General features: G+C 46.4%; 1 protein-coding gene across 1 annotated transcript in view; it reads right to left on the bottom strand.

Moving 5' to 3' along the window:
* LOC148477106 (pepsin A-like) overlaps nucleotides 1-20028 on the bottom strand; it is a 600278-nt gene that overhangs the window by 474850 nt on the left and 105400 nt on the right. Inside the window, exon 4 of the mRNA XM_088457226.1 lies at nucleotides 6042-6160. Coding sequence (XP_088313352.1) covers nucleotides 6042-6160 — 119 coding nt within the window. The remainder of the gene's footprint in view (nucleotides 1-6041; nucleotides 6161-20028) is intronic.

The following is a 20028-nucleotide window of genomic DNA, read 5'->3' as shown; positions in this document are numbered from 1 at the left end:
ACTTAGACTCTCCTGGGGATTTGTGATATCTGACAACGCCACCAATATTGTGCGGGCATTACATCTGGGCAAATTCCAGCACGTCCCATGTTTTGCTCACACAATAAACTTGGTGGTGCAGAATTTTCTGAAAAGCGACAGGGGCGTGCAGGAGACGCTTTGGGTGGCCCGAAAAATTTCTGGCAACTTTCGCCATTCAGCGACTGCATGCCGAAGACTGGAGCACCAGCAAACACTCTTGAACCTGCCCCACCATCACCTGAAGCAAGAGGTTGTGACGCGGTGGAACTCAACCCTCTATATGCTTCAGAGGATGGAGGAGCAGCAAAAGGCCATACAAGCCTATACATCTACCTATGACATAGGCAAAGGAGGGGGTATGCACCTGACTCAAGCGCACTGGAGAATGATTTCCGTGTTGTGCAAGGTTCTCCAGCCCTTCGAACTTGCCACACGTGAAGTCAGTTCAGACACTGCCAGCTTGAGTCAGGTCATTCCCCTCATCAGGCTTTTACAGAAGCAGCTGGAGAAAGTGAAGGAGGAGCTAAGACGGAGCGATTCCGCTCGGCATGTGGGACTTGTGGATGAAGCCCTTCATTCGCTTTGCCAGGATTCCAGGGTGGTCAATCTGTTGAAATCAGACCACTACATTTTGGCCACCGTGCTCGATCCTAGGTTTAAAGCCTATGTGGTGTCTCTCTTTCCGGCCGACACAAGCCTGCAGAGGTGCAAAGACCTGCTGGTGAACACACTGTCAGCTGAAGCGGAACGTGACACGTCAACGGCTCCTTCTTCATTTTCTCCCGCAACTGGGGCTGCCAGGAAAAAACGTAGGTATCCTAAGCAACCCGCTGGCGGTGATGCAGGGCAGGCAGGACCAAGTTTGGACATCTGGTCCGGACTGAAGGACCTGGCAACAATTTCTGACATGTCTACTGTCACTGCATATGATACTGTCACCATTGACAGAATGGTGGAGGATTACATCGGTGACAGCATCCAAGTAGGCATGTCAGACAGTCCATACCTGTACTGGCAGGAAAAAAGGCAATTTGGAGGCCCCTGTACAAACTGGCTCTATTTTACCTGAGTTGCCCCCCCTCCAGTGTGTACTCCGAAAGAGTGTTTAGTGCAGCCGGGAACCTTGTCAGCGAAAGGCGTAGGAGGTTGCTTCAACAGAATGTGGAGAAGATGATGTTCATCAAAATGAATTATCAGCTCTTCCAGGGAGACCAGCCTCCAGAAGGTACAGAGGGACCTGTGGTGGTGGATTCAAGTGGGGACGAGTTAATACTTTGTGAGGATGAGGATGTACACACTGAAGAGGGTGAGGAATCGGTGGATGAGGAGGATGAGGATGACATCTTGCCTCCGTAGAGCCAGTTTGTGCAGGGACACATTAATTGCCAGCTTGTTTTGTGGGGACCCAAACGAACCAATCATTTCAGCCACAGTTGTGTGGCAGACCCTGGCGCTGAAATGATTGATTTGTTAAAGTGTGAATGTCCTGTTTATACAACATAAGGGTGGGTGGGAGGGCCCAAGGACAATTCCATCTTGCACCTCTTTTTTTTCTTTGCATTATGTACAGTTTGAGGCCTAGTTTTTCTAACTGCCACCCTGTCTGCCACTGCAGTGTCACTCCTAGATGGGTCACGTGTTTGTGCCGCCCACTCGTGTCGCTTAGCATAGTCATCCAGCTACCTCGGTGCAACCTTTTGGACATAAAAACACTATTGTGAGGTGTGAGGTGTTCAGAATAGACTGGAAATGAGTGGAAATTAAGGTTATTGAGGTTAATAATAGCATAGGAGCTGAAAAACCTACAAATTCTGTGATTTTAGCTGTTTTTATGCTTTTTTTCAAAAAAATACAGATCCAAAACACAAAACCCAGAACCCAAACACGGAAGGGTGGTTTTGGCAAAACCAATCCAGATCCAAAACACGAAGAAAGATCCAGATCCAAAACCAAAACACAAAACACGAAAAGTGGCCGGTGCACACCCCTAGTTTTAACTAAGTGTCCACTTGTGTGCTGGTACTAAGGCAGTATTGCTATAGTGTGAGGTGATTTCTTTGTGTTTCACTACAGACCTCTACTGGCAGCTTTAGTCATGATGGGAGGTATCCTCAGGAGATCACCGCATCAGACACCTTCCTCCTGCCTCCGGACCAGCCTCCGACACCTGCCGACTCCCACAGCCCGCCTATGACTCACTCGGGCCCGCCTTTCTTCCCAGCAGCCTCTGGACTTCCCTCCGACACCTGCCGACTCCCACAGCCCGCCTATGACTCACTCGGGCCCGCCTTTCTTCCCAGCAGCCTCCGGACCAGCCTCTGACACCTGCCGACTCCTACAGCCTGCCTATGACTCACTCTGGCCCGCCTTTCTTCCCAGCAGCCTCCGGACCAGCCTCCAACACCTGCCGACTCCCACAGCCTGCCTATGACTCACTCGGGCCTGCCTTTCTTCCCAGCAGCCTCCGGACCAGCCTCCGACACCTGCCGACTCCCACAGCCCGCCTATGACTCACTCGGGCCCGCCTTTCTTCCCAGCAGCCTCCGGACTTCCCTCCGACACCTGCCGACTCCCACAGCCCGCCTATGACTCGCTCGGGCCCGCCTTTCTTCCCAGCAGCCTCCGGACTTCCCTCCGACACCTGCCGACTCCCACAGCCCGCCTATGACTCACTCAGGCCTGCCTTTCTTCCCAGCAGCCTCCGGAATTCCTGCAGCACACAAGGGGAAATGCCCAGAACAGCAGACCAGCTCTCTCCTTTGCGCGGCTCCCGCTCACGGTCTCCGGTGGGCTCCCTGGTTAGTGTGCAGACCCTGCGCTGTCTGGCATTACCTCAGGACTCAGCAACTGTCACTTAGGCAGTCCTCTATTTATAAGCTCCCTCCGGGTCACGCGGTACAGGACAGTTACTAGGGGCTGTCAGTTAGCACTAAAGGTAAGCAGGGCTCCCCTCTCAAGTCCATTGGGGAAGTCCTCCCCTCGTGCCCCGCTATTCTTAGTAGTTCAAGGCAGGGGGTAAGTCCACAATCCCAGGGGGGGATTTAGGGCACAGTCTCTAAAACACAATAAGGCATACACATGCCATTCCTGGACATAAATACCATCAACAGTGCAGTCTGATAACACCATAAATACTTATACAATAAATATATACATTTCTTATGAACAGGGGTTTTCAACCTTGTGGCTCAGAAGTGGTACTCCCAGAACCGGAGTACCACACATGGGCTTCATGTTCCCGGAGACCTACGCATGCCAGAGTCTATACTGCGATGCCAGAGAGGAGGGGGCCTGATCAGAGCCTGCATATGGGCCATCTTCTCTCTTAAAGCGCCTCTGATGAACCGTCTTTCAGCACTGCCTGGACACTCCTTACTGACATCTGTGTGTCTCTCACTCTCTATACCTGTCTTATCTGGTCTCCCTACCCATCTTCTCTGTCTCTCCCTCTCACCCCCATCTCTCTCTCTCATCCCCTGACCTCTGTGTCCCTCTCACCCTCTAAAAGGGGTCAACGCTGTACTTGTTCCAGTAGAGCCACTGAATGTGCAGAGCATACTTACCTCCCCGGGAGAAGCCAGAGGAGGAGAAGCAGGTGGGAGGTATTGGGGGCGGGGCCAGATGGGTTGCATAATTAAGCCACACCCCCTTGTGGCAATTTGTCACGAGCAATGCATATTTAAATAAGGGGGTGGGACCAAATGATTTTCATATAATTTCATCATTAGGCCACGCCCCCTACTCACTGCTTCCTGGGTCCCAATTTAATTTATGAAGCACAGACAACCCAGCATTTGTCCCTAGGACTCTCCCTGCAGCCACATCCTGACACAATGATTGGCCAGGGACAGCACTATCTGATTGGCTGGAGTTCACTGTACACATTAATGTAATTTGTAAATTGGTGTTTGGTTCATATAGTGATATTTAAAAGTCACTTGTGTCCACTGTTGCCCTGGGGACCGATTCATAGATGGACACAGCAGCGATGATAACCTATGCTAAGGCAGCAGGAGGCATTTCAGGAGAAAAGTCGCAGTTGTAGATCTGAGTGCTGTGTCCTAAGATGGAGCATCCGATCATCTGGAAGATCATTGGCAATCTGAGTAACCCTGAGGTTACTGACATTGACCCTGGCAAGCCGAGACCTGGAAGACTGTATCAGAAGAGGGAGACCCTGGCCTCTGCACTCCAAGAAAATGGAGCCACATCCCCAAATGGTCACAGCCTGTCAGTCAGGTGCACTGCTAGAGATGATATACCATCGGCTTTGTGTACATCTCTTAATGAGGCCTGTAATAGCACTGCCCCCCAACCTGCTATCGGATACATTAACCTGACGCAGGTGTGCGGTCATGACGTGGGCATTACTTAAGCTGCCACCATGAGTAGTAGAATAGCGCTCTTTCAATCACCAGACACTTAAATCACACTTAAAAATCCACTAAAGAAGTCTGAGGGCTTCCTGTCATGGAAAAACACAGGCGAGGGAACCATCATGCACCGGATGATGGCACCATATGCACATTTGAACTACTGGTTCATAAATATGGAAGTTCTGTCCCAGAACAGCTGTATATCGTAGTGTTGTCCTGGTGGGTACTTATTTCAGCATAGTGGAGAACATAAATGCTGGTATGCAGGAGAACAGTGGCGAGATGTATAGCTTGTTACATCTCACCTTAATGGAGGTAGTCCTGAGCTAGGTATTGGGGCAGTCACTGAGCTATGCAGTAATCTCACCGCTGGTGCTGCCCTGCCTCGTGTAGTAAGGAGCTCCGCACGCTGATGGTATCTTAGCTGTGGACCAGTGGGGAGGGATTTGTATTGCTCTGTGACTGTAGAAGGGAGATGTGTCATTCTGTTGGGGTGATGCTCTGGGACTGTAGAAGGGAGATGTGTCATTCTGTTGGGTGCTCTGGGACTGTAGAAGGGAGATGTGTCATTCTGTTGGGGTGATGCTCTGGGACTGTAGAAGGGAGATGTGTCATTCTCTTGGGTGCTCTGGGACTGTAGAAGGGAGATGTGTCATTCTGTTGGGTGCTCTGGGACTGCAGAAGGGAGATGTGTCATTCTCTTGGGTGCTCTGGGACTGTAGAAGGGAGATGTGTCATTCTGTTGGGTGCTCTGGGACTGCAGAAGGGAGATGTGTCATTCTGTTGGGTGCTCTGGGACTGCAGAAGGGAGATGTGTCATTCTCTTGGGGTGATGCTCTGGGAATGTAGAAGGGAGATGTGTCATTCTCTTGGGTGCTCTGGAACTGTAGAAGGGAGATGTGTCATTCTGTTGGGTGCTCTGGGACTGCAGAAGGGAGATGTGTCATTCTGTTGGGTGCTCTGGGACTGTAGAAGGGAGATGTGTCATTCTGTTGGGTGCTCTGGGACTGTAGAAGGGAGATGTGTCATTCTGTTGGGTGCTCTGGGTCTGCAGAAGGGAGATGTGTCATTCTGTTGGGGTGATGCTCTGGGACTGTAGAAGGGAGATGTGTCATTCTGTTGGGTGCTCTGGGACTGCAGAAGGGAGATGTGTCATTCTGTTGGGGTGATGCTCTGGGACTGTAGAAGGGAGATGTGTCATTCTGTTGGGTGCTCTGGGACTGTAGAAGGGAGATGTGTCATTCTGTTGGGTGCTCTGGGACTGTAGAAGGGAGATGTGTCATTCTGTTGGGTGCTCTGGGACTGTAGAAAGGAGATGTGTCATTCTGTTGGGTGCTCTGGGACTGTAGAAGGGAGATGTGTCATTCTGTTGGGTGCTCTGGGACTGTAGAAGGGAGATGTGTCATTCTCTTGGGGTGATGTTCTGCCAACGTTTCATACTGCTCAGGGAACTTCATCAGGAATATGGCGGCTTGTGAGGAAGCTACTGGTGTGAGTGTGTGATACACAACGGGCACAATCACACACCCAGGGACAGACATTTACAGTAATACACACACACAATGCAGAAAAAAGTTCATTAATAGACAGTAGACACTTATCTCGCCTGTATAATAAGTGAATCTGTGGTTCTGGTGCTCTTACCTGCACGGTATCGTAGCCTAAAGCCCCTTTTATACTTCCTGTTCCATAAGAGATTGAAACCATTTCAGTTGATGATTGAAAACTGGAGGATAAGTGAGGGTGAAATTTGTGGTGGTTGGCTGGGGAATAAAAGCAGAATAAATGTATTAATCTCTATAGCACATATCTAGGAAATCTTTTAGCAAAATATAATATTATGGGTTATTTTAACCTTTTAGTTACTGGAGAGTTTTTTTTTACCCGTTTTATACATAAAAAGATGTAAGGCCATATAGGCCATAAAATAATACACAGCACGGTTTATGATTAGTGTAGTTTTAATGTTCTGTGCAATAGTTATTAAACTAGATTTGCAGGAAATGTTTTAGGGCGTTAGCCATTGTAGCCCAAAGACTAAAGATCATACATTGTACATTCGGTAGGATCCCCCCCCCCCGGTAATTGCCACTCAGACAGGTGCAGTCGGATGATGGTGCGTGCGCAGTAGCGTGTCGGGGGTCCCCCAGCAGAAGGTAAAGTGATCGCACCAGTTCTTTACGTTACACATCATAGGGGCAGGCTCTGATCCTCTGTCCCTGGATGTGTTTCTTTATACATTTCCTAATGACACAACATGAAATTATAACTATTGATCTAAATCCAGATAATAAATATGCCCCTTAATCTCCTCACTGTGTCTGCTCATCTCATACTCAGTTTACATTTCCAAGTTGCTCAGTCTCAGCATTACTGAGATGTCCTCCAAGTGCTCGGCAGTGCCACATAGTTTGGACACATACAGTGTTATTGTGATACCCCAGAAACTGGTAGTACCACTTATGCTAGTATGCCCTAGTGTCTAAATATAATGTAATGTACATGCATGCAGCTCTGCACTGTTTGACATTGGTGACAGTGAAGATGGAGGAGAACTGCAGAAGCCGGCTATGGCCAGAGCCCATCCACTGGTGGCTAAAATCGCCACCCTGGGACTGAAGGGGTTAACCCTCATTGCACGGCACCTTTAAAGGGACAATGTAGGCACAGGATGCCATGTACTGTAGATTTATGGATGATATTGCATTTTATCATTTAAAGTGCGCTGCACAGTTTTGAAATTGGGGAAACATGTTTGAGTGTACAGCCATGGCCAAAAGTTATGAGAATGACAAGTATTGGCTGTCACAAAGTCTGCTGCTTCAGTGTTATTAGACCTTTTTGTCAGATGTTACTATGGTATACTGAGGTAACATTACATAAGTGTCAGATGTTACTATGATATACTGAGGTAACATTACAGCATTACATAAGTGTCAGATGTTACTATGGTATACTGAGGTAACATTACAGCATTACATAAGTGTCAGATGTTACTATGGTATACTGAGGTAACATTACATAAGTGTCAGATGTTACTATGATATACTGAGGTAACATTACAGCATTACATAAGTGTCAGATGTTACTATGGTATACTGAGGTAACATTACAACATTACATAAGTGTCAGATGTTACTATGGTATACTGAGGTAACATTACAGCATTACATAAGTGTCAGATGTTACTATGGTATACTGAGGTAACATTACAGCATTACATAAATGTCAGATGTTACTATGGTATACTGAGGTAACATTACAGCATTACATAAGTGTCAGATGTTACTATGGTATACTGAGGTAACATTACAGCATTACATAAGTGTCAGATGTTACTATGGTATACTGAAGTAACATTACAGCATTACATAAGTGTCAGATGTTACTATGGTATACTGAGGTAACATTACAGCATTACATAAGTGTCAGATGTTACTATGGTATACTGAGGTAACATTACAGCATTACATAAGTGTCAGATGTTACTATGGTATACTGAAGTAACATTACAGCATTACATAAGTGTCAGATGTTACTATGGTATACTCATGTAATATTACAAGCATTTCATAAGTGTCAGAGGCTTTTATTGACAATTACATTAAATTTATGCAGAGTCAATATTTGCAGTGTTGACCCTTCTTTATCAAGACCTCTGCATTTCGCCCTGGCATTCTGTCACTCACCCTCTGGGCCACATACTGACTGATGGCCGCCCATTCTTACCTAATCAATGCTTGGAGTTTATCAGAATTTGTGGGTTTTTGTTTGTCCACCTGCCTCTTGGGGATTCACCACAAGTTCTCAATGGGATTAAGGTCTGGGGACTTTCCTGCCCATGGACCCAAAATGTAAATGTTTTGTTCCCCAAGCCACTTAGTTATCACTTTTGCCGTATGGCAAGGAGCTTCATCATGCTGGAAAAGGCATTGTTTGTCACCAAACTTCTTGGATGGTTGGGAGAAGTTGCTCTTGGGGGATGTTTTGTTACCATTCTTTATTCATGGCTGTGTTCTTTAGCAAATTTGTGAGTGATCCCACTCCCTTGGCTGAGACATGAATGGTCTCAGGATGCGTTACTGTTGGCATGACACAGGATGAAGACTTTTGGAGGTTGGCCTGGTGTCCGGCAGTAAAGAAGCCACTTCTCTCCAGGAAAAACATCAGGGACAGACTGATATTATGCAAAAGGTACAGGGATTGGACTGCTGAGGACTGGGGTAAAGTTATTTTCTCTGATGAATCCTGTGTCATGCCAACAGTAAAGCATCCTGAGACCATTCATGTGTGGGGTTGCTTCTCAGCCAAGGGAGTGGGATCACTCACAATTTTGCCTGTGAACACAGCCATGAATAAAGAATGGTACCAAAACATCCTCCAAGAGCAACTTCTCCCAACCATCCAAGAACAGTTTGGTGATGAACAATGCCTTTTCCAGCATGATGGAGCACCTTGCCATGAGGCAAAAGTGATAACTAAGTGGCTCAGGGAACAAAACATCAAAATGTTGGGTCCATGGCCAGGAAACTCCCCAGACCTTAATCCCATTGAGAACTTGTGGACAAACATAAACCCACAAATTCTGACAAACTCCAAGCACTGATTGGGCAAGAATGGGCGGCCATCAGTCAGTATGTGGCCCAGAAGGTGAGTGACAGCATGCCAGGGCGAATTGCTGAGGTCTTGAAAAAGAAGGGTCAACACAGCAAATATTGACTCTTTGCATAAACTTAATTTAATTGTCAATAAAAGACTTTGACACTTATGAAATGCTGTAATGTTACTTCAGTATACCATAGTAACATCTGATCTAAAAACACTGAACCGCAAACTTTGTGAAAACTAATACTTGTGTCATTCTCAGAACTTTTGGCCATGGCTGTACAGGATATGCCTCTAGGGGTGTGCACCGGCCACTTTTTGTGTTTTGGTTTTGGATCTGGATCTTTCTTCGTGTTTTGGATCTGGATTGGTTTTGCCAAAATCACCCTTCCGTGTTTTGGGTTCTGGGTTTTGTGTTTTGGATCTGTATATTTTTTAAAAAAAGCATAAAAACAGCTAAAATCACAGAATGTGTTGATTTTTCTGCTCCTATTGCTCCTATGCTATTATTAACCTCAAAAACCTTAATTTCCACTCATTTCCAGTCTATTCTGAACACCTCACAATAGTGTTTTTATGTCCAAAAGGTTGCACCGAGGTAGATGGATGACTATGCTAAGCAACACGAGTGGGCGGCACAAACACGTGACCCATCTAGGAGTGGCACTGCAGTGGCAGACAGGATGGCAGTTTGAAAAACTAGGCCCCAAACTGTACATAATGCAAAGAAAAAAAAGAGGTGCAAGATGGAATTGTTCTTGGGCCCTCCCACCCACCCTTATGTTGTGTAAACAGGACATGCACACTTTAACAAACCAATAATTTCAGCGCCAGGGTCTGCCACACGACTGTGGCTGAAATGATTGGTTCGTTTGGGCCCCCACAAAACAAGCTGGCAATTAATCTGTCCCTGCACAAACTGGCTCTACGGAGGCAAGATGTCGTCCTCATCCTCCTCTTCCACCGATTCCTCACCCTCTTCAGTGTTGTGTACATCCTCATCCTCACAGAGTATTAATTCGTCCCTGCTGGAATCCACAACCACAGGTCCCTCTATACGTTCTGGAGGCTGGTCTCCCTGGAAGAGTTGATAATTCATTTTATGAACATCATCTTCTCCACATTTTGTGGAAGCAACCTCCTACGCCTTTCGCTGACAAGGTTCCCGGCTGCACTAAACACTCTTTCGGAGTACACACTAGAGGGGGGGCAACTCAGATAAAATAGAGCCAGTTTGTACAGGGACCTCCAAATTGCTTCTTTTTCCTGCCAGTACAAGTACGGACTGTCTGACATGCCTACTTGGATGCTGTCACCGATGTAATCCTTTAACAGACAGACGCACGCTTGTCGCTGCTGCTTTGAGGATTCAAGTGCGGCTACAGCCCACACAATTCACAAAGACAGAAAAAAAAAAGAATATTTTTATTGTTTGTGGAGCACACTTTGAGGGTTACACCACCCTTTAACAGACAGACGCACGCTTGTCGCTGCTGCTTTAAGGATGCACGTGCGGCTACATCGCACACAAGTCACAAACACATAAAAAAAATAGTTTTTTATTTTTTGGAGCACTTTGAGGGTTACACCACCCTTTAACAGACAGACGCACGCTTGTCGCTGCTGCTTTGAGGATGCAGGTGGAATCTAGACGGAATTTGGAACCGGGGACACACTACCTCCATCAATTGTCTAAATCCCACTGCACTAATGGCGGATACCGGACGCACGTCTAACACCAACATAGCCGTCAAGGCCTCAGTTATACGTTTTGCTTCAGGATGACTGCTGTCGTACTTCATCCTCATCGCTAGGGACTGTTGGAGGGTCAATTGTTTAGTAAAAGTAGTGATGTTCCTACTTCCTCTCTGGGATGATGAACAACTCCCAGCAGCAGCAACAGCACTAGTAGGAAGTGGTTCTTGATCTTTCCCTATTTTATTTTTATCAGAGAAAGTTTGGTCCTCCATTTATGTTATATTGATATATACGTGCGGCTAAAGCGCACACAAACACAGAAAATATTTTTTTATTTTTGCTGGAGAGTAGTGCACTTTGTGGGTTACACCACCCTTTAAGAAATGAGCCAGCCGGCTCTTTACTTATGGGACACAGGCGCACGCTTGGCGCTGCTCCTTTGTTCATGCACGTGCAGCCACAGTGCACACAATTCACAAACACAGAAAATATATATTTTTTTAGTTTGGACTGGAGTGTACTTTGGGGGTTACAGCACCCTTTAACGGTCAAGCCAGCCGGCCCTTTACTTATGACACAGGCGCACGCTTGGCACTACTTTGTTGATGCACGTGCGGCTACTGCGCACACAATTCACAAACACAGAAAATATATATTTTTTTGGTTTGGACTGGAGTGTACTTTGGGGGTTACAGCACCCTTTAACAGTCAAGCTAGCCGGCCCTTTACTTATGACACAGGCGCACGCTTGGCACTACTTTGTTGATGCACGTGCGGCTACTGCGCACACAATTCACAAACACAGAAAATATTTTTTTTTTTGGTTTGGACTGGAGTGTACTTTGGGGGTTACAGCACCCTTTAACGGTCAAGCCAGCCGGCCCTTTACTTATGACACAGGCGCACGCTTGGCACTACTTTGTTGATGCACGTGCGGCTACTGTGCACACAATTCACAAACACAGAAAATAATTTTTTTTTTGGTTTGGACTGGAGTGTACTTTGGGGGTTACAGCACCCTTTAACGGTCAAGCCAGCCGGCCCTTTACTTATGACACAGGCGCACACTTGGCACTACTTTGTTGATGCACGTGCGGCTACTGCGCACACAATTCACAAACACAGAAAAAATATAATTTTTTTAGCACTTGGGGGGAGCACCCCTGATGGACAGAGCACCCCCTGGACAACACTACAGCACCCATTTAGGACTGGGACACTGCACAGGACTTTGGAGTGGACACAGCCCCTATGGAGAACTGACTGCACAACACAGTCCAGCCAGCCCCTATGGACTTTGAAGTAGTGGACACAGCCCCTATTAACAACAGCAGCACAGCACAACACAGCCAGCCCCTATGGACTTTGAAGTAGTGGACAACAGCAGCACAGCGCAGCACAGCACAGCACAACACTACTCTGCACTACACTACACTACACAGCCCAGCCAGCCCTAACTCCCACCCTCCCTCTTCACTGTCCACAGCCGAGTGAGAAAATGGCGCCGACGCGGGTACCTTATATAGGTTCCAAAACCCGCGAGGCCCGGGAGGCGGGATGATAACGTTTTGCCTCGATTTCAGATCTGAGTCAGGCGGGAAAAGTCGAGCCTGACTCGGATCTGCCTCGGATAGGGGGGACTCGGGGGGGTTCGGATTTCAGAAATCCGAACCCGCTCACCCCTAACTTAGAGTAATGTAATTTGGAGACAAACTGCTGGTTAGACATCCTCACCTAGGGATTGATATGGTAATTGCCCTAGTCTGGCAGTGGAGGGTTGGTGATGACTGAACAAGTCTTTCCTATGAAATGTGGGCTAGGAAGGCTCCTGTGTGTCTCTGGGTACAATACCCAGCAAGTTTGGGGAAAACAATTTGTTTGTGTGTAAGAAGCTCTTATTGGCTTCAGCTTCCTTAGAACTGGAGGTGCTAAGACAGGGAAAGCCAAACTGGTTTTATGCATTGTTCCTCGTATGTGCAAGAATAAATGCAATTCATCAGTTCCAGTGAAATGTTATATTTACCATTTAAGAGACAGTCTATGCTAAGTTTGTGTGTTTTAGGAAAGCCAAATGTTTTTGGGTGGTAACGAGGAAATTTAGTTAATTTCTGTGAAATGTAAGATGTGTTTATTTATGTTTTTGTGAGATAGCCTGATTGGCTGGAACCCAGGGCGGACTTACCCCCTGTGGTAATGTGTATTGGAGTGGCATAATAGAGGGCATGTGAGCCTGTGTATATGTACATCCTTGTATATCTTTTGAACATCATGGGGTAAATTTACTAAAGGTCAATTTTGCATTTTGAGTGATTTGAGGTGCTATTTTCATTCGATTTGTATTCGATTTTGCTTTTGGGTATTTACTAAAGGCCAAATCGAATGTAAAATCGAATTTCAAATCGAATTTTAGTCAAATCGGCCTCAAATCGAACATCGGTAAAACATTGGTACTTTTACATAGCCCAACACATAAAACCCTTATTTACTATCATTCGATTTGAAATCTACCTCAAAATCAGACTTCAAATCGAACTTCAAATCCACAAATGAAAAGACCTGCTTCATGCTTTCGATTTGAGCATGAGTAGGTCGGATTGACACAGATACATGCATACATCAGTGAGATTCCTGCATGTATCTGACTGTAAAAAGTAAATAAAGAGTTAAAAGTAAAAAAAAAAAAGACGTGAGGTCCCCCCCTAAAACATAACCAGCCCCGGACTGTTCAAACCCAGTTCTGGTTGAATAAGTACAGGGAAAAAATTACATAGGGTCTCCCTGTACTCAGTACAACCAGCACTGGGCTATGGGAACCAGGGCTGGTTCTGGATTCACAGGGAAAAATGTGCGTAGGGTCTCCCTGTAATTCACAGAACCAACCCTGGACCCTTTCTAATGGGGGACTGATGCCACAGCCAGGGGGGCCCTATCACCGGGCCCCCCAGCCGCAGCATCAGCCCTGACCGCTAGTCAGCCCAGGCCAGGGATCCCTGGGGAGTTGGAGATACCTCCAATAAAGGGGTCTCACTCTCCAGGGCACCCCTAGCCTAGGCTGATAGCCTGGGGCTATCTGCGCGACCCCTGGGCATTGGGTTGATTGTGTTAGTGTAATGTAAAAATAGAAGAATAAAAACATTGTATTTACAGTAGAACTGCAGGTCCCAGCAAGCCTCCCCCCGCATGCTGGTACTTGGAGAACCACAAGTACCAGCATGTGGGGCATTAAGGGCCCACTAGGACCTGTAGTTCACCTGTAAAGAAATATTGAAAGAAACACACACACACACCTTACACAGTTTAAAGGTGCGTACACACACAACGATGTAAGTAATGAACGATTTTCGTTGAACGATTTTCGTTAAGTTTTTCACATGAAAAAGTGAATGAAAATCATTTTACAAAGTATTTGGTTTTACTTTACATAATAAACGATGTTCTGTGTGTTGAAGGAAATATGTTGCAACTTCTATTAAAAATCGTTCAGTTGGCCAGTCTGACTGAACTACAAACTACAATCGACAAACGTGAATGCGCATGAACGATAATCGTTCATCATTTTATACTGAATGATTTTTTGAACGATAACGATGTTGTTATAGTTAAATCGTTCAAAAAATCATTGTGTGTGTACGCACCTTAATACATACATACGTACACACTCACACATACTCACCTATATTACCTCGAGTGGTCCCCTTGTCCAGTAGGCATCCAAGGTGTTGTTAAAATAACAATAACTATTTGGTTGCTTGTTACAGATACATGCAGGTATCTCACTGATGTCTGCATGTATCTGTGTGAGAAGGACCCGCTCATGCTGAAAGTGAAAGTATGAAGCAGTTCTATGCTCTCGGGGATTTGCAGTTTGGTTTAGTAAATCTGGCAATATCACTGGTTTGACAAAAAAAACAAACGATTCCGGACAGAACAATTTCTTCTTCATAAATATACCAACACATATATCATTACTGTATACATTTACATCATTGTAAATGTGTAACAACTGTGTAACAAATTAGGTGTGCTTATGCAACACTTTCTTTGAACACTATATTTAAACTAGGGGTGAGCGGGTTCGGATTTCTGAAATCCGAACCCCCCCGAGCCCCCCCGATCCGAGTCCGATCCGAGTCAGGCTCGACTTTTCCCGCCTGACTCGGATCTGAAATCGAGGCAAAACGTCATCATCCCGCCTTCCGAGTCTCGCGGGTTTTGGATCCTATATAAGGTACACACGTCGGCGCCATTTTCTCACTCGGCTGTGGACAGTGAAGAGGGAGGGTGGGAGTTAGGGCTGTGTAGTGTAGTGTAGTGTAGTGCTGCTGTTGTCCACTACTTCAAAGTCCATAGGGGCTGGCTGTGTTGTGCTGTGCTGCTGTTGTTAATAGGGGCTGTGTCCACTACTTCAAAGTCCATAGGGGCTGGCTGGACTGTGTTGTGCAGTCAGTTCTCCATAGGGGCTGTGTCCACTCCAAAGTCCTGTGCAGTGTCCCAGTCCTAAAGGAGTGCTGTAGTGTTGTCCAGGGGGTGCTCTGTCCATCAGGGGTGCTCCCCCCAAGTGCTAAAAAAATAATATATTTTCTGTGTTTGTGAATTGTGTGCGCAGTAGCCGCACGTGCATCAACAAAGTAGTGCCAAGCGTGCGCCTGTGTCATAAGTAAAGGGCCGGCTGGCTTGACCGTTAAGGGTGCTGTAACCCCCGAAAGTACACTCCAGTCCAAACCAAAAAAAAAATTATTTTCTGTGTTTGTGAATTGTGTGCGCAGTAGCCGCACGTGCATCAACAAAGTAGTGCCAAGCGTGCGCCTGTGTCATAAGTAAAGGGCCGGCTGGCTTGACCATTAAGGGTGCTGTAACCCCCGAAAGTACACTCCAGTCCAAACCAAAAAAAAAATTATTTTCTGTGTTTGTGAATTGTGTGCGCAGTAGCCGCACATGCATCAACAAAGTAGTGCCAAGCGTGCGCCTGTGTCATAAGTAAAGGGCCGGCTGGCTTGACCGTTAAGGGTGCTGTAACCCCCGAAAGTACACTCCAGTCCAAACCAAAAAAAAAATTATTTTCTGTGTTTGTGAATTGTGTGCGCAGTAGCCGCACGTGCATCAACAAAGTAGTGCCAAGCGTGCGCCTGTGTCATAAGTAAAGGGCCGGCTGGCTTGACCGTTAAAGGGTGCTGTAACCCCCAAAGTACACTCCAGTCCAAACCAAAAAAAAAATTATTTTCTGTGTTTGTGAATTGTGTGCGCAGTAGCCGCACGTGCATCAACAAAGTAGTGCCAAGCGTGCGCCTGTGTCATAAGTAAAGGGCCGGCTGGCTTGACCGTTAAGGGTGCTGTAACCCCCGAAAGTACACTCCAGTCCAAACCAAAAAAAAAAATATTTTCTGTGTTTGTGAATTGTGTGCGCAGTAGCCGCACGTGAATCAACAAAGTAGTGCCAAGCGTGCGCCTGTGTCATAAGTAAAGGGCCGGCTGGCTTGACCGTTAAAGGGTGCTGTAACCCCCGAAAGTACACTCCAGTCCTAACCAAAAAAAAATTATTTTCTGTGTTTGTGAATTGTGTGCGCAGTAGCCGCACGTGCATCAACAAAGTAGTGCCAAGAGTGCGCCTGTGTCATAAGTAAAGGGCCGGCTGGCTTGACCGTTAAGGGTGCTGTAACCCCCGAAAGTACACTCCAGTCCAAACCAAAAAAATAATTATTTTCTGTGTTTGTGAATTGTGTGCGCAGTAGCCGCACGTGCATCAACAAAGTAGTGCCAAGCGTGCGCCTGTGTCATAAGTAAAGGGCCGGCTGGCTTGACCGTTAAGGGTGCTGTAACCCCCGAAAGTACACTCCAGTCCAAACCAAAAAAAAAATTATTTTCTGTGTTTGTGAATTGTGTGCGCAGTAGCCGCACGTGCATCAACAAAGTAGTGCCAAGCGTGCGCCTGTGTCATAAGTAAAGGGCCGGCTGGCTTGACCGTTAAGGGTGCTGTAACCCCCGAAAGTACACTCCAGTCCAAACCAAAAAAAAAATTATTTTCTGTGTTTGTGAATTGTGTGCGCAGTAGCCGCACGTGCATCAACAAAGTAGTGCCAAGCGTGCGCCTGTTTCATAAGTAAAGGGCCGGCTGGCTTGACCGTTAAGGGTGCTGTAACCCCCGAAAGTACACTCCAGTCCAAACCAAAAAAAAAATTATTTTCTGTGTTTGTGAATTGTGTGCGCAGTAGCCGCACGTGCATCAACAAAGTAGTGCCAAGCGTGCGCCTGTGTCATAAGTAAAGGGCCGGCTGGCTTGACCGTTAAGGGTGCTGTAACCCCCGAAAGTACACTCCAGTCCAAACCAAAAAAAAAATTATTTTCTGTGTTTGTGAATTGTGTGCGCAGTAGCCGCACGTGCATCAACAAAGTAGTGCCAAGCGTGCGCCTGTGTCATAAGTAAAGGGCCGGCTGGCTTGACCGTTAAGGGTGCTGTAACCCCCGAAAGTACACTCCAGTCCAAACCAAAAAAAAAATTATTTTCTGTGTTTGTGAATTGTGTGCGCAGTAGCCGCACGTGCATCAACAAAGTAGTGCCAAGCGTGCGCCTGTGTCATAAGTAAAGGGCTGGCTGGCTTGACCGTTAAGGGTGCTGTAACCCCCGAAAGTACACTCCAGTCCAAACCAAAAAAAAAATTATTTTCTGTGTTTGTGAATTGTGTGCACTGTGGCTGCACGTGCATCAACAAAGGAGCAGCGCCAAGCGTGCGCCTGTGTCCCATAAGTAAAGAGCCGGCTGGCTCATTTCTTAAAGGGTGGTGTAACCCACAAAGTGCACTACTCTCCAGCAAAAATAAAATAATATTTTCTGTGTTTGTGTGCGCTTTAGCCGCACGTATATATATCAATATAACATAAATGGAGGACCAAACTTTCTCCGATAAAAATAAAATAGGGAAAGATCAAGAACCACTTCCTCCTAGTGCTGTTGCTGCTGCTGGGAGTTGTTCATCATCCCAGAGAGGAAGTAGGAACATCACTACTTTTACTAAACAATTGACCCTCCAACAGTCCCTAGCGATGAGGATGAAGTACGACAGCAGTCATCCTGAAGCAAAACGTATAACTGAGGCCTTGACTGCTATGTTGGTGTTAGACGTGCGTCCGGTATCCGACATTAGTGCAGTGGGATTTAGACAAATGATGGAGGTAGTGTGTCCTCGGTTCCAAATCCCGTCTAGATTCCACCTGCATCCTCAAAGCAGCAGCGACAAGCGTGCGTCTGTCTGTTAAAGGGTGGTGACACCCTCAAAGTGTGCTACACAAACAATTAAAATATTGTTCTTTTTTTTTCTGTCTTTGTGAATTGTGTGGGCTGTAGCCGCACCTGCATCCTTAAAGCAGCAGCGACAAGCGTGCGTCTGTCTGTTAAAGGGTGGTGACACCCTCAAAGTGTGCTACACAAACAATTAAAATATTGTTCTTTTTTTTTCTGTCTTTGTGAATTGTGTGGGCTGTAGCCGCACCTGCATCCTTAAAGCAGCAGCGACAAGCGTGCGTCTGTCTGTTAAAGGGTGGTGACACCCTCAAAGTGTGCTACACAAACAATTAAAATATTGTTCTTTTTTTTTGGGTCTTTGTGAAATGTGTGGGCTGTAGCCGCACCTGCATCCTTAAAGCAGCAGCGACAAGCGTGCGTCTGTCTGTTAAAGGGTGGTGACACCCTCAAAGTGTGCTACACAAACAATTAAAATATTGTTCTTTTTTTTTTGGTCTTTGTGAAATGTGTGGGCTGTAGCCGCACCTGCATCCTTAAAGCAGCAGCGACAAGCGTGCGTCTGTCTGTTAAAGGGTGGTGACACCCTCAAAGTGTGCTACACAAACAATTAAAATATTGTTCTTTTTTTTCTGTCTTTGTGAATTGTGTGGGCTGTAGCCGCACCTGCATCCTTAAAGCAGCAGCGACAAGCGTGCGTCTGTCTGTTAAAGGGTGGTGACACCCTCAAAGTGTGCTACACAAACAATTAAAATATTGTTCTTTTTTTTTTTGGTCTTTGTGAAATGTGTGGGCTGTAGCCGCACCTGCATCCTTAAAGCAGCAGCGACAAGCGTGCGTCTGTCTGTTAAAGGGTGGTGTAACTCTCAAAGTGCTCCAAAAAATAAAAAACTATTTTTTTAATGTGTTTGTGACTTGTGTGCGATGTAGCCGCACCTGCATCCTTAAAGCAGCAGCGACAAGCGTGCGTCTGTCTGTTAAAGGGTGGTGACACCTCAAAGTGTTCTACACAAACAATTAAAATATTGTTCTTTTTTTTTTGGTCTTTGTGAAATGTGTGGGCTGTAGCCGCACCTGCATCCTTAAAGCAGCAGCGACAAGCGTGCGTCTGTCTGTTAAAGGGTGGTGACACCTCAAAGTGTTCTACACAAACAATTAAAATATTCTTCTTCTTTTTTCTGTCTTTGTGAATTGTGTGGGCTGTAGCCGCACTTGCATCCTCAAAGCAGCAGCGACAAGCGTGCGTCTGTCTGTTAAAGGGTGGTGTAACCCTCAAAGTGTGCTCCACAAACAATAAAAATATTCTTTTTTTTTTCTGTCTTTGTGAATTGTGTGGGCTGTAGCCGCACTTGAATCCTCAAAGCAGCAGCGACAAGCGTGCGTCTGTCTGTTAAAGGATTACATCGGTGACAGCATCCAAGTAGGCATGTCAGACAGTCCGTACCTGTACTGGCAGGAAAAAGAAGCAATTTGGAGGTCCCTGTACAAACTGGCTCTATTTTACCTGAGTTGCCCCCCCTCCAGTGTGTACTCCGAAAGAGTGTTTAGTGCAGCCGGGAACCTTGTCAGCGAAAGGCGTAGGAGGTTGCTTCCACAAAATGTGGAGAAGATGATGTTCATAAAATGAATTATCAACTCTTCCAGGGAGACCAGCCTCCAGAACGTACAGAGGGACCTGTGGTTCCAGCAGGGATGAATTAATACTCTGTGAGGATGAGGATGTACACACTGAAGAGGGTGAGGAATCGGTGGATGAGGAGGATGAGGATGACATCTTGCCTCCGTAGAGCCAGTTTGTGCAGGGACAGATAAATTGCCAGCTTGTTTTGTGGGGGCCCAAACGAACCAATCATTTCAGCCACAGTTGTGTGGCAGACCCTGGCGCTGAAATGATTGGTTTGTTAAAGTGTGCATGTCCTGTTTATACAACATAAGGGTGGGTGGGAGGGCCCAAGGACAATTCCATCTTGCACCTCTTTTTTTTCTTTGCATTATGTACAGTTTGGGGCCTAGTTTTTCAATGCCATCCTGTCTGCCACTGCAGTTTCACGCCTAGATGGGTCACGTGTTTGTGCCGCCCACTTGTGTCGCTTA

The sequence above is a fragment of the Taudactylus pleione genome, unplaced genomic scaffold, assembly GCF_031769625.1.
Source record: "Taudactylus pleione unplaced genomic scaffold, aTauple2 ptg000747l, whole genome shotgun sequence".
Taxonomy (NCBI): domain Eukaryota; kingdom Metazoa; phylum Chordata; class Amphibia; order Anura; family Myobatrachidae; genus Taudactylus; species Taudactylus pleione.
The sequence above is the reverse complement of the archived record's forward strand: the minus strand, read 5'-3'. Positions and strand labels throughout refer to the sequence as shown.